This window comes from Scomber scombrus, chromosome 9 (assembly GCF_963691925.1).
Source record: "Scomber scombrus chromosome 9, fScoSco1.1, whole genome shotgun sequence".
In the NCBI taxonomy this organism is placed as follows: domain Eukaryota; kingdom Metazoa; phylum Chordata; class Actinopteri; order Scombriformes; family Scombridae; genus Scomber; species Scomber scombrus.
In genome coordinates this window covers 24,932,230-24,947,985 of record NC_084978.1, presented here as the reverse complement: position 1 = coordinate 24,947,985, position 15,756 = coordinate 24,932,230, and the positions used below count along the sequence as shown (strand labels likewise).

The 15,756-nt window shown below is 37.7% G+C and overlaps 1 protein-coding gene across 1 annotated transcript in view; it reads left to right on the top strand.

Moving 5' to 3' along the window:
* pigg (phosphatidylinositol glycan anchor biosynthesis class G (EMM blood group)) overlaps positions 1–15,756 on the top strand; it is a 63,549-nt gene that overhangs the window by 22,561 nt on the left and 25,232 nt on the right. The window contains exons 7-9 of the mRNA XM_062425699.1: positions 2,623–2,840; positions 3,138–3,422; positions 13,437–13,837. Coding sequence (XP_062281683.1) covers positions 2,623–2,840; positions 3,138–3,422; positions 13,437–13,837 — 904 coding nt within the window. The remainder of the gene's footprint in view (positions 1–2,622; positions 2,841–3,137; positions 3,423–13,436; positions 13,838–15,756) is intronic.

The following is a 15,756-nucleotide window of genomic DNA, read 5'->3' as shown; positions in this document are numbered from 1 at the left end:
TTTCTTTAAATATTACCTGACCAGTGATGTTGTAACAAAACATACCTCAGAAAGTTTGTGCTCACTTCTAGGATCTACTCTGAAGCAGCTCTGACATCATGAGGTCTCTCAAACTTCACTGTTGAGTATTTTTAAGTCTGACTAAGTAATTTTTATCCAAAAAGTTTAAATCTAACATCTTATTTATACTCTAGTGCATCTTTGTGTCATGTTTTGGCCCTTAAGCATTTGTAGTTTTATTTGAACACAACGTGCTGAAGACATTAAATCCATGTATGACAGAGAAAGACAAATTGTGCACCATGTTGTCTTGAAGAACACACACAGATGCGTTGAGTGTAAGTCTGCCAATTAACAAATGATGCATTCTCAAAAACTTGATTTGAAACAAACAACTTCCTTCCACATTAGAAACTCGCCGCTCTGGCTGCACATTTTCCTCTCTATTTTGGTCTGTGGTTTCCATAGCGATGAGATGAAATGGAAATGAGTTCAGCAGACCTACATTTGAATGTGTTGATTTTTTTTTTCTTTTTTTTTAATCTGTCCACTTGGGTAATCACGATGCTGTTACGGAGTAGAATGAAATAGTTGTCACTGCTGGGAAATACGCCTGGGATGATATTTTAAGTAGCGTGACTGCTGGACACCTGTCGGGGTCAGCGATGACTAGGTGTGAAAGAAGTCGCTTGAAAGTAGTCGGTGAAAAGAATCTGAAATAGAAATGTGCTGATTTCGGTATTCACATTTTTTCCCCTTTTTGACAAAAAGTACATCAATCAAACATCACTGAGTAAAGAGTCGTAATGCACAGACACTCAGTGTGAGTTTGACACCCAAATTGAATATTTCATATCCTTTTTTGTGCAATCTCTGTAAAGTAGCATCAATCACCTGTCTTTGTCCCAAGGTGAGAATAACCTGCATAACATGAAAGTAACATTTTTAAAGTTCAACTCTTCGACTATTCATCTATACATAGCCTTACTGTCTCTCTCTCTCTCTGCCACAGTCTCTGTCTGTCTCCCATGTTTCCATCTTCATATTGTGTTTTTCTTGTGCTTTTAACCTCAGGCGTCTTGGAGGGGCCATTAACCAATCTCAGTACTTTTAGACAGATGAAACAAGGCCGGGGCCATCGATATTGTATGATGCATGCCTGTGGCTTAAGGTTCTAATATTTCTACAAACTCATCTGTCTGGCAAAGCCGTAGTCACTATTTATCACCTCTATGCCTATGCTGCTGAGATAGGTGTTATACCACAAAATATTGTTTTTAGGCATGTGTGTGTGTGTGTGTGTGTGTCTGACTTATATTGCAAATCAAATCTTCATATTGCTTTGTCCTTGAACAGACTCCTAAAGCACTGAAGTGAAATGAAAACAAGCATCATTTGCTTTGAGTTAACGTGCGAGTGAGTCATAGCTTGTCATTGTTAAGATCCTGACGAATTACACTTTGCTAAATGGTTGGTTTTTTTTACCACAGGCATATTATCTTCTCAAATTAAGGAACAATTTTGAAACAAAGCAAATTATGAGATTGATATTATATAAATAATAGATTTCCGATTTAAAACATCAAACATGACACCAGCAGAATGATCGGTGGAGTCATAAATATGATGATTGAACACTCATTCATAAGAAACACAAGCACTTACCCCAAGCCTATATTTCTTTAGGGTGAAACACATTAGCGTCCACTATCCCATTCACATTTCCCACACTTAAATGACACAGAAATGCTCTTAAAACTATTCACTTAAATGGGAAAATGCATTTGTTCCAACTGCAGCAAGTCTATTTTATGATTCTTAAATATGTCACAATATGGTGAAGAAAATAAACCAGTTAACAACTGTGCTTTCTTTTCATACTGGAGATTTATTTAAATCATTTTGGAAGCAGGGGTTAATGTTACATAATCGGAAAGATCAGATTGTGTGGCTTCATACAGTAAATAAGTTTAATTGGTACATCATATGGCTGCAGAGAATGTGAGATAAATAAACCGGGCAAAATTGATGAGATGCCGCATCATGAGACCTGTAAGGGCTGAATAAATGAGATGCTGAAATGTCCTCCTCATTTTGACGAATCTATATGATTAGAATAGCTGCTTCACTTCCAATAAAGGTATATCACAGTAACACCAAGTATTTGAATAATTGCAAATAAGCATTAATGTCAAGTAAATCTTCATTAATTGTCACTCTTAGCAACACTCCACCAATTTCACACGAGATCGTTCGTCATGGTGCTGCTCAGCCTGTAAAAATGTTTGCATAATGTCTTCCGTAGCTCTGGAGGAGTTTTTGAAAGTGTGAGAAACTAAAGCAGATGTCAACAGGGTCGCTTCAGCTCGGGTTTAGAGATTTTAAATATACATCAGACAGTCTGTGTTACAAACCGGGAGGTGTAGAGTGTGATAGATGTGGGCAGGAAAGGTCTAATGAAAGATGGCATTGTTGAAGTCATGACTCATAGGGGCTAAAAGTCAGTATATCACGGCCACTCCTGCTTCCATTTTTACTTTTTTCAGTCCCTCAACTTTATGGATGTACAACAACAAATCAATAGCCTGCCTCACCTCACCATACCTCTTTTCTCTGATACAGAGGTGGGCTTTGAGCAGTTCCGTGTGGCAGAAAAGGCTCATGGGAGCTGGATGAAGCTCTTCCTGGAGGGGAACACCTCAGAGACGCTGACCAATATGGGCAAAAAGGTCCTGAAGCAGTACCTGGATGCCCTGGCTGCCATGAGCTCGGCCCTCAGCAAACAGCTGGGCAAGTACGACATGTACTCCATGATCGTAGGCATGGTGTTTGTGTTCCAGGTGAGTACAGTAGTAGTATAATATGTAGTATAGTGTGTGTATATATATATATATATATATATATATATATATATACACACACTGAAGATTTGTAGATTAATGCAGCAGCTAGAGGTGTTATGTTTGGCTCTGCTGTGTAGTTTAACATAACTTCAAATATATATCGACCTTTGTGCCTAATTTCCAGTGACATTACTCTAATCTGCCAAAATAAATGTGTCCACAGGTGACCAAAGTTCATAAACACTTTTTCTCTTCTCTCTCCACTCCCTCCCTTTCTCTTGGTCGTCCTTTAAGCTGCTGTTGGTCTTACTGCTGGCTATGCCAGAAGCTCTCAGCGGTGCGGCAACAGTGGATCTCCCAGTCTTCTCAGCCCTGCTCTCCCTGCCTTTCTACCTCTTGTGCCTGCTGCTCGCCTCAGTGCACGTCTTGGTGTGCACATCTGCTGAGAGCTCCTGTTACTTCTGCAGTCTCTCCTGGGGTCTCGTGTTCATCGCTATAGCCTTCTCCTCAGCAATGTTTTGTATCCTGGTCTCTATGGCAACAAGACGTCTCCCCCTGGGAACAAAGATTCATGGGAAGGTGAGTTTTGCACTTTGTTAGTTGAGCACCCAAACACAGGTAAAGAGTGTAACAGATGTTTATTCTCACTTTGCCCAATTATGAAACCTAACTTGTTGAAGAGTTCAGCTGGTTTCTCATTGGTTCCCCCTAAAGAATATTACAGGTATAAGAAAGGAAAAGGATTAATGTTTATGAATCTAACTTCCTCTGGATAGAAAACACATCATCACTGCATTTAGATGATAGATTTTCACGCTTACATTTTAAGTGTTTGTTTCTTGCGAGTAGAAAAACGAACCTGTGAGACATCGCAATTTATTTCAGAGAAAATTTAGTAAATCTCCTGAGGCTCAGGAGAGGGTAGCGTGCCCTTCTCTATTGTACACACACTTTATGAGTTAGCAATGTTAGCAAAATATTTACTAATGCAGCTTTAAATCACTTGAATGTTCCTATAAGGCGAAATGGTGCCCAAGAGACTTTGGGAACCATTTCTATGAATCAGTGCTTGCCTGTATGCACACACTGACACTTGTTTTTAAGAGATGATTACAAAATGTCTCGTTAATTACTCCTTAATTATAGTAGCTCACGGGAAAGTGGTAGGATATATTTTGAATGCTGACATTATTAATGCAGTGATAAACCTTTATATTATATAGTTTATATAGCCTATATGATATAGAGTCTTTCATTAATCTGCAGTTATAGTCAAGCAACTCAGACAGTATTTCTAAAGCTACAGAGTTGAACTGTTGATGCAGACAGTACAACAAAGGTAACATGAGTTTGTCACAGAGGCTACTTCAATCTGTTCTGCTGCAGGTTTACTCTAGAAGTCAATGGCTCTCATGATTTTCACTTTTCTGCACCGCTATGCTAAACTGACGAACATAATTCATCATTTTAAATGACATATGTGTTGCATTATTTTCGAACACGGCTTCATAACCCTGCAATCATTGCACTCACATCCGAAACATTTCCACTTCACCAGGATCGAATGTGTAGAGATCATTATTTGTGTGTGTGTGTGTGTGTGTGTGTGTGTAGCTGAATGATGCCATCAACTCTGCAAACTGGAAAGTTTTGTTTTGCCTCTTTATTGCTTCACGACCTTGTGGCCTGAATGAAGAAGAGAAAAAAAAGATCTGATCAAATTTGGCTATCACCCTCAATGTAAAATGATGTTTGGAAAAAGTGTAATAAAAGTGCTGGTAAACATGAAGTTTTAAACGCGTTTGTGCAGCGTCAAGACTGCCAGATGTAATTATGAAAACAGTGGGAATTAATGACCTCTGGAAATACAACCGGCTTGAACAGAATGGACAGAATGAGAGTCTGACTGCCAAACTGGCGGTGTAAAAAATACATTCATTCATTTGCACTTGTATTACCCTCGAAATGAATGGGAATAAAGTGATGAAGTATTATAAACATGTCACGGAAACACTGCTGGAAAGTTAAGTATTATTATATGAATGCCAGATCTTAGCATATGTCAATTGTAAGAGAAATCGTCTGCATATTAATGTGAGTTTGATATATGAGAATTAGAATTAACAGGGATCCAAATATGCAAAACTGTGTGACCACAACTGCTGAAAGACTCAATACACCAAAAGACAAGGTGAGGACAAACAACTGTAGAAGTGATTTAAACTAACAGACAATATGAAGAGGGGGTTAGAAATAACAGTTAATGGTCCACTGTTGCAGCCTTGATGGTTTTTTTCAGTTTATTTCCTCGTGTTTTCATGTTTTTGTGATTTAACTGGCAATTTGAAATTTACTTCAGCACATAAAACTAATTGCCACCAGTGTTTAGTTTGCTCTCCTAAATGTAACCTATCAGTCAGCATTATTCTGAAGATGCAAGGCTTCAGTCTTTAGTTTAAATTGGTCTAAGAAATGACTCCCCTGTACTGCTGCACCTCTGCGCTCATTATAATTTTAACTGTAAAGGTTACATCCCCTTTCCCCTCTGGGAACTTGAGAAAGTGCTGATACAGCGAAAAGTCTAAAGCAAATTCAGTCAGGGAATAAACTTCAAAATCTTTACACTGGAGCATGTGGGGGGAAATATACTTTAGATGTTTCTGTGACTCAGGCTCACTTGAAAGTAAGAACTTGGAACCGTCAGGAAAATGCACACATAGTACACTCGGCACGTGATGGGAGAGTTGTAATGTGAAGTGTATCTCCACATCCAGTTGTACATTGTGAAACATAGCCACACTTTGGCTAAAAAAAAAAAAAAAAGTCCAAAAGAGCCAGAAAGTGACATTCAGGATGATTTACACTTCATCATTGCAGCTCAGAATAACACAAGACACCAGTGAAATGATAATTGGGAATAAAAACAAAAGCTTGTTTTTTACTAGACAAAGAATCCACACACTGTTAATTGGCTCCCATGATTATAAATGCAACATTTGGTCAGATAAACCTCATCAGACATTAACTACTTTTCCACTCTTGCAGAAACCATCTGGCAGTACTTATTACAATAAGATTTTTATATCACATATAAAGAACATTATCCAACTAAAAAAATACTCACTCTATACTCTAGTCATATATCATAATTCATACCTGTATTTTAAGCTTAAGCCTACTTTCAATACATCTTCTTATTCTGTTGTATGATTACAAGCTGTCGTTCACATATATCATATCACATGTACATTATTCATGGTTCTGATGATGTCGCTTGTAATTAACGACCCCATCTCTTTCACATGAACCTCCACAAAACTGCTCACGTGAATCTTCTCAGTACTGTTTATCTGGACCATTGCTAGATTCAGTGAAGTCAGATAAGAAAACCAACGTTCAGGATTTACTTGCAGAATGTGCTTCAATTTAGTGATGTGTTTTACTGTCGTTTTCTGTACAAGCTTGAAGAGGATAAAAGCTATAAAAGCCCAAAACATTATGCATAAAAAACTGCGTTGCTGTTATCTGTCCAGTAAAAGCTGTAACTTGTGTTCATTCAGTCCATATTTAAAACACGCTTTTCTACTTCCTTACTTTGATTACTAGTCGATGTTTAAATCCATTTTAAAATCGTATTGATTACTTTAAAAGCAATACATCGATTTTTTCCCCCTATGCCATTATTAGACTCATAACTCCTCGCTGTGATATATCATGTCATGTTTTATTTATATCTTATGAATTCCAAAAATGGTGATAAAGCATTTACAATCATGGCCCATCATCGTGGCCAGAATCTTTATCTCTCTAATAACCTGTGAGAGGAAATACAATTAATTGACTCTGCGTCCTCTAAGTCATGACTGACAAGCTCATTTTGATCTCAAGATTAGATAAGGAACCTGTTATGTTGTTATCCTATATTAAAATTGCCCATAAGATTTTTGCAGATTTTTCTAACTGGATAAAAAAAAAAACATGTGCTTTTGCCAATTTGGTGAGGTTTTAGATACAACTCAAGTTACTGAAGAGCATCAACATATATAGTTTGAATTAATTAAGGGGTGGAGATGGAAGAACAAAACCTCAACTCAGATGTATAGTGTTGTTATATTATAGAATCATTTGAATCAGTCTTGGATCTGAATGCAAAGCTGCGCCTGGTTTGCCTTGACAAATTACTACATTATGGGACGCATCCAAAACTTTTATTAGAGGTATCCTGATTAGTTTCGAGTGTGTTAGATTAAGGTTATAAAACTGGAAGATTAAACACACTTACTAACTTGCCACTTGAGTGAAAATGTGATTAGAATTCCAGTTGAATAAATTTTAATAACCTAAAGGTGACTATACCTTATTAGAAGTAGCTGAAGTTGACAAGTCGAGGAATATTAAAAAAGAGAAATTGAAGAAAACAGAAATGCCAAATGTAAAATACCAGAAATATTAAAAATGGAATAAGACTCCCTCAACAAATGTCTCTCATGATTCTTGTAAGGTGTCTACTTAAGCCTGGGAACAATATAAGAGTTTAATAAGCTTTCTTTTTTTTTGCCTGAGTGAAAATATCTATATTTCAAAAGCGAAATATAGTCACCCCTCTGTATTAGGACTCTATTACAGAGGGGTGAACTGGAATGATGGAAATTCAGGTTCAGTGGCCTGTCGGTAGAAAATGATAAATCATATACATGTACTAGACTCAAGAATGGCTGAAGTGTTTCAAGAGGTATTGCAACAGACTTTCCAGTTTCATAGTACTTTCTCCTAAAATACTGTAACTGAAATTGGCACAGATGCAAAAACAGTGCCATCAATAATTTTCGCTGTAGAAGAGAAACTTTGACTGGGCAGATAAGCAATGTACTATTTTCAGCATATAAGGCTTCAGGTTATGATTGTCTGATGTTAAACTGTATATGTTGGCCCTTAGGCAGCTTAGAGAATATTTCTCCTTTTTATGCTCTTAAATTTGAATACAAATGTATATAGGCCATTTCATATACAGTGGCAATGTTCAATGTCCAATATCCAATTTATAAATTTGATAATAAAATAAATGAGACCGGGCAAAGCAATAAGATCATTAAGAAAACTTTATCAATAGATGGAAAATGATAAAACTGAAGTGGTGGAAAAAGTTCAATTTTGGGCAGCAATGAACATGTAGTGTTTAAGTTCAGATATAAACCTTGGTCAGACAACCCCAAGATTTGTGGCATTACTGATAGTTTTTACAGATGAGGAGCTGATTAGTTGCCATACTGATTAGGTGAAAGAGAAATGTAAATTTCAGTATCATCAGCATATGGTACCTGATGTAGTTGTTGCCTAATGGCAGCCCATATCGATGGAATTAAAGGGGACCAAGTATTGACCCTTGTGGCACCCCACAAGTCAGGTTGTCTTGTTCCTATCTTACAAGTAAGACCCAAACTAGTTCAGGACTGTACCAGGGGACCCAACAGAGTTTTCAGACCTGTCCAACAGTAGAGTGTGATCAACTATGCCACAAGCAATGAGATCTAATAATCCTAGAAATTTAGCCTAAGCCAGTGTTTATTCATTGTCATTTAGGACCTCTATAAGACGTGAGTAGGGGAGGTAATCACCGTTTAAGTGATGATACTTTTCTTTGTTACATCTTGTTCTTTATGATATAAAAAACAGTTAAGCTGAAGTTTCTTTTGCTGTGGTTATTCTCTGTAATTTGATAAACTAGTGCAGTGCCCGTGCAAAAATCTGTTTTTGCGTGTGTTTTTACTATATTGTTGGTTTGATGTGTTTGAATGTTCATTGTTATAATTACAGACCTAAAGTTCACGTTCTGTCTGCCACTTCTTGTCTGTAGCTGGTTGTGCTTCCTTTGCATGTGTGGGATTCTGAAACGTCCTTAAATTCGGGACCATTAGGCCTATCGCTCGTTTCAATTTAGTCGGAATTGCTGTGTGTTTATTCAAAGTCTAAAGACAGTTTGGAGTATATTTCTAAAGCATGCTAACTGTGATTTGGAAAAAAGATGAGTGAAATAAATTCTATACGAATTCAAATGCTTCCTAAATATTTGTACTCATTTGCTTTAAACCAATATAACAAACACAGTTAAGTATATAGAAGATTTACTCAGTGGATGAAAACATGAGGAATTGCTGATTTTGAGATCTCACAATTGGCCGACCATTGTCTACTATAGGAGAGAGACACTTGAGCAAAAATCAGTGGAGCTGAAAGAATCATACAGATCTCTTTGGGCCATATGATTTATCTCAGTAACAAGGTTTTAATCATAAAGGTTATCAATCATCTTCTTAGTAATGCATGGGTGACTGTAATTTTTGTGCATAGAAAGAACAAGGAATCCCTTCTTAACCAAAGACCAGATTCAGCTCTGAAATAACTGAATAGAACAGACAGCTATGTTTAGTAACCTATCGCATATTTCATCTGAGACACATTCATAAAAGTTTGAAAACAAAAATTATGATTCAAAGAGAGTGTTATAAAAACTAGCCAGACGCTGATAATGTATGAAAATACATGCAACCTAGAAGCTGCCTATCCTAAATTTTCCAACTTTGAGTGATAGTTTTTTTCTCTTTCTGTTTTCTTGCAGCAGAACCACCAGAACTGAATATTTAATGGCACAGCATGTTGTATAAAGTATATGTGTGATTATACTTTTGTGAGAGAAAACAAGTATAAAACATCCCAGTCCTGCATTCCAACAGTGTACCGATACTGTAGCCTGAAGGTACTGTATGTGCAAGCTTAGCCTTCCTTTGTCATCAAGATGAACACAGGCTAAGATGCATGACTTTATTTGTTGGTTGTTTGTCTGACTAAAATATTGCATCTCAACAAAGAGGTTGGCTGAAGCTCATTTTAACTTGCTTGGCATTACAGCGTGAGTTGGCAACGTGCTGTCACCACCGAACAAAATCATTTGCGCAAATGTATTTAATTGGACAGACACCAATCTATATCACGTCAGTGAATTATCCATCAGAGACTGACTGCAATTTATGACTCAGAGCTCATGGTCACTGTCTGCTGCACCATAGCGAACAATGCCCTCAGTACATAAAGTAGTATAACATAATGACTGGACCTTATATATTTACAGTCCTGCTATATGTCATACTGCAAACATCAGTCTGGATGGTGAATCATGGAGTAAATTTGGGTGTAAAAGGAATATTTTCTCTCTTTGAACCATTTCTGAGTTTGAAATGATCTGTGTGTAATAATACAGTACATATAAGTACATATAAGTCATTATGAATTACTGTACATGGGTCATTTAATGAGTGGATAGGGTTTAGGGATGGGTATCGTTAGGTTTTTATCGAAAGTACTACTATTATCAAAACTCGTTATTGTCTTTGTTTCAGTTCTTTATCTTTTTTTTCATTACTCTAACAATTGCTTTTAAGAAATATATTTTAAAAATTAATACATTCAGAACAGGATTGGAAATTAATTGAATTGAATATAACTTTATATATATGAATAGTCGAATATTGTTTCCAGAGCAGCAAGAGTAATGTTTACCTCAGAAAGTCACAATATAAATTCAATATCTCACTGGAAATAAATCTAACATGTCAATAAAATAAATATTTCTTATATCAAAATACTGAGTGAAGTTTAGAAAGAATAAAGAACAGAGACATCAGTCAGTATCAGTCCTTCATCCTGTCCTCTGTCCACCTCCCTCTGCTGCTGATGTGATTCACTGCCTGCAGGTAGGCTCTGAATAAAAGACAGACAGCACTGAGAGGCTTGAAGGTCAGTGGAGCATCTCCGATATCTCTCCAAAGATTCTTTTGCCTTTTTTTTCAGTAACAAAATGTATTCCAAGAATAAATTTGAAAATCACTTTAACAGTGATTTTTGTTGTGGTTAAGAGAATGTTTTTATGATTTCAGTTGAACTTGAAAAACCAAAAAGGAAAATTAAGAGAAAAAAAACATCACAAAAGAAAAAGGAGTATTTTGTTCTTTATGTTGAAGTCACATCACCACTGAAACAACGAGCAGGTGAACTCGGCTGTCTCGTCCTGGCTCTCACAGTGATTCCTCACACTGCTGATGATCGTGTTACTATCCGATGCTCTAAAAACTGTTGTTAAAAAAACGCCAATATAGTGCTTTCACTTTCCTGGACTGACTTCAAACGATCTTTGCTTTGGTGTTTTCCCATTTCCGAAAAAAACCCTGAGACTCCTGCACATCGATGCAAAAAGTTTATTATCTAAAATAGACAACTTGAAAGTCTGGGTTCATGGCTACAATCCTGAGGTAGTGGAGAATGTCAATGTCTTACTCTGAAGTACTCCTGCTATAGGTTACAATCTGTTTAGGCAGGATAGGTCTTCTAAAGGTGGTGGTGGGGGGGTAGTTTTACCAAATCCATCGCAATACTGTTTGTCTTCTTAGTTGTTAACATCAAGCTATCATATACGGACTCATTATCATTGGGTGGTTATCTCCCCCTCTTCCACCACCAGTGTGTACCCTAGCAGCCTTGAGCATCACCCTGGCCTCCTTTACTATATCAGAGCTCGTCCTATAAGGTGACCTAAACTGGGACACGCTCAAGCCACCTGACAAAGGACTATAGCAACGTGACTTTCTAAATCTCCATCAAATCATATCCCTTCCTACTAAATATGACCCCAAAAACCCTATTAAGGGCAGTTTGATTCATAAACGACCGCTGTTTTATTGCCAGTGTTGGAATGAACTGCTCTGTTAAACAGACTGTTCGGATCAGCTGTAAATGAATCCTAAAAAAAACTTCAACACCCAAGTCTTTTAACATGACCTGGCAAATGTGGAATGTTTTAGAGTCAGCGTGATCCCTTTTGTAAATGACATGGGATTTATTTTGTGACTTATTTGGTGCCATTGTTAACAAGCACGCCCCTGGCAAGAAAATAACAGTAAAAAAATCGACTCAGTCCTCGGTTTGGCCGTAAGCTCGCAGTGCTCCTTTAGAAACAACGCTCCCTGGTGTAAGGTGCAGCAGTCTAAATCCCCTGCGGACTGTATTGTGTTTAGGCAAATAAAAAATAAGGCCATGCAAGCTGCTGGAAAGGTCAAACCCGGCTATTTTAAAGAACATTCTGTCTCTATAGCTCTGACCCAGAAAGATTCAGGAAAAACAGTGAGTGATCTTGAAAATAAACTTTCCATTTAGCTGCCCCTTGTCACGTGAAGTCAGTGTAAAGGAAAATCAGGATTCTTTTTAAACACATTATTATACATGGAAGAAAATAAGTGCTGAAAACCTGACAAGAACTGATTTTTTTGGGCGGGCTTGATATGGTGGCTCAATGACATAAGATTCATACTAGAATAACCAGTCATCTAACACTATATAAGAACTAGAGTGTTTTAGCACGACAAAAGTTTATACAAAACCCCTCTTGGACTGTCCCGCCTACCCATTCTTCTCCCCATATTCTGCTGAAAGTTTCCTCAACTAATAACAAATTCTGTCTGTCGTCATTTCTGCAGCCAATGACTGGAACAATCTACATAAAACACTAAAACTGGACAATTTCATCCCCAAGTCAGCTATCAAGGACTCTATTATGGACATTCTCACTAACACATGCAGCTGTTTCCCAACCCACTAATGTTCCCTAACACTCATCTGTCTGCTGATTACTGTTGTCCTGTGCATATTCTCGCTCTCTTGCTGCTTATGTTTTGTTTGCCTGTTTGTCTTACTGCTTGTGTATGCAACTTTCGTGCTGTTGTTGTATGGCCTGATGCTTCTGTCTGCTAAATACCTGCCTACCTGTGTGCTGGACTGCATATCATTTATGGAATGCTTGTAGTGATTGTTTTGGAAATGTTTGGATGTGGCTGCTGTCTTTTTAAACCCTAACCCCTTCCCTTACAACAATTTGACGAGTTTTAATATACATTACAGACTAAGCTAAACTTTCATAACTCTTCACTATTAGCCTTACCAGTGTGCTGTGGTAGTGTAATTTACTGGCGGTGGATGAGAGACTGTGGTCAAAGTGAGCCCACACTTTTGAACATTTTGCCCTGTCAGCCATGACGCAACATCAAACGTAATTGCCTGACATCAGCATCTTTTTCATCATTAGAGGACAGTTAGGATTTGAAAATGACAACTATGTTTAAATGAATGAACTTTATATAAATACCAATAGCACTGTTTGCCCAGGACCTTATCAGTATTTTAATATTGACCAGTCAGGAACCAGTACCAATTAAGTACCAGTTCTTGATACCCATACCTAATACGGTTGCATAGGTTTTTTCAATATTGAGATGAACAATAAAATAATAACTGCTGATGGATTTACAGCACACGTTGGGCAAAGGGAAAATGTCTATTGTGCGGTTGGTCATTATTAAGCTAGTCCAATATTTGGAACCAAAGATACAAAACACAATGGATTTGTAGAAATGTTAAAAAATGAAAAACAGTTATGCTAAAATAAAATGAATAAAATAATGATGAATAATGATTTAAATAAAACTGTGTATTGTACTCATTGCTGTAAATGTTCCTGTTTTAATTATTATCTCTTGTTCCCTTTCATAGTCTCCATTGATGAGCAGCAGCAGTGAGTGGTCTCTGTCAGAGTTGGATGTTTTGCTGTTGGCTGGCACGATCGGACACACTCTCAGCTTGGCGGCCAGCAGCTTTGTAGAGGAAGAGCATCAAACCTGGTACTTTCTGCTCAACACCCTCTGCCTCGCCGTCTTCCAGGATGTCTGTCGCAAATACTTCAGAGAGCAGAGCTCTGGAGATGAAGATGAGCATATCCTCCTTTCCAAAGATTGTCATCCCCCTGCCTACCCTAAGGCAGAGATTTGCTCTGAGAAATGGCTAGCTTTAGCCACGCCGCCTTTCACTTTGGTCTGCTGTCGGCTGCTGCGCTCCCTCAACCAGACTGGCGTCCAGTGGGCTCATCTTCCTGATGTGGGACACTGGCTTAACAGGTTGGGCTGACCAATATTCTAAATTGAAGTGTTATATACAGTGGTAAGCAGCGCTAAATCAAACAAACATAACACGTTCTTAAACTGTGGAACTCTGAGACAACCAATATTAGATAAATACATTTCAGTTTTAAATAACTGCTCCTATAAAAAGCTGCAGAAAAAGATTAAAGGCATTAAAATTGCAGCACCAATACATTTTCATCACATTTTCATCACATTTTCATCACATGTTCATCACATTTTCATATATCAGTAGTTCTATTTCAACTCCTTCTGAACTCTTAGCAGGCTGGCTGGAACTGCTACCAGATTAGCAAACTAGCCCCAATAAGCAAGACAAGCTACAATGCCAAAGTCACTCTGAATCAGCCATCTTAACTCCTCCTGTAAATACAGTACACAAAGTAGACCTGAAATAATTTATTATTGTTGGCCACTTAAGGTTAGCCGGACAAGCTGGTAACCGCAACACTGAAATGATCTCATATATAAACATGTTAGCAAATATTTGCCTATTTTCACATTCAAAAGACATGCACAGAGCAACATTATCATTACTGTGGAACCTTGTGTCTTACCACCTGCTAAATTTAAGTCTAGTATTCACTCTTGTTGAGCTTTTTTTTTAACTTTGATTGCACCAACTTCCGAGAGAACACCTAGCTCCTTTATATCCATCACTGTTAACTTTAACTTTATCTGTTTGGGTGCTAGGAAGGTGTTTATCACTGCTTTATCACTAACACTAACCCTGGAAATAATACTGAGTAGAGTGTTAAGAGTGCGACCATGAAACCAAAACAATAAGCTTAAAGACACAAAAATGCTCCGTAGCGCTGAGAATGAGTAGTCAGGGGATAATGATTCATGTTTGATGCCTTTCACATTACACATTATCATCTGGACAATTACACATTAAGCTTTCACACAGCAGGCTGGACTTTCCTAGCAGCATTATGATTCTTAAGATGTTCCCATTGGAAGAGACGAAGCTGTCTGTGAATATCAAGAAGAGTGTTGTGTTTCTCTCTTTAGTTTCTCTGGAGTTGGACATACAGAGTGATTATATTGAATTTTAGAAGTTTATTTCAAAGTTGAATTTCATATAAAATATATTTAATGCATGCATGAATCAGTTTTACTGGAGTGCCTGAATGCCTTTTTCTGTTGTAACTCAATACTAAGTGTTTTATTGTAACTCCACTACTGGTAAGGCTCCAGCATAGACTGAATATAATGGTAAAATCTTCAGGAGGTTGTTAGCTGTGACAAACAGTATTGTAGGCTGTAATGAACACTGGGGCCGCTAGCAGAGCTGAGGGCTATTAGTCTTGTGTTGTAGTGTATAGTATATTTTTCTTTTTCTTTTTTTTATATGGGAACATATAGGTGACAGGACATTACATCAAGTCATTTACAGCACAGCTACAGTCGAGGCTGAGAGGGGAGTTAGTGTGTGTTTGAGTCCCACAGAATTAAAGTGAATAGGTTTCTCTCTCTGTTTAGGCACTGACGCTCAGCAGTCACACAGGAATAAATTCATTATAAAAAGACAGAGATAGCAAAGACTGTCTCGGCGGACTACAATGCAGTGACAAGATATTCGACATCCATTTGTCTCTCCGCCCACACATAAGTGTAGCAGATCAATGTAACAAGTTCATTCCTGCTCTCTGGGGAAAATTGAAAGCCATTATGGGAAATGTAGGAAAGCACCTACTGGGTCATAAGAGACACTGAAGGGAAGGTGTTCAGGGCTCCTTTTCCGACAGATTTTTAACTCTGTTTTTCTGGCTGAGACACTGACAAGACACTCCACTTAGCATTTTTTTAAAGATTCAAAGAAAGAAAATAGCCTTCTGCTCAGACTGTAAAAAAAATGGTGATGTCTCAGCGAAGCTGTGACTGTTTCAGAG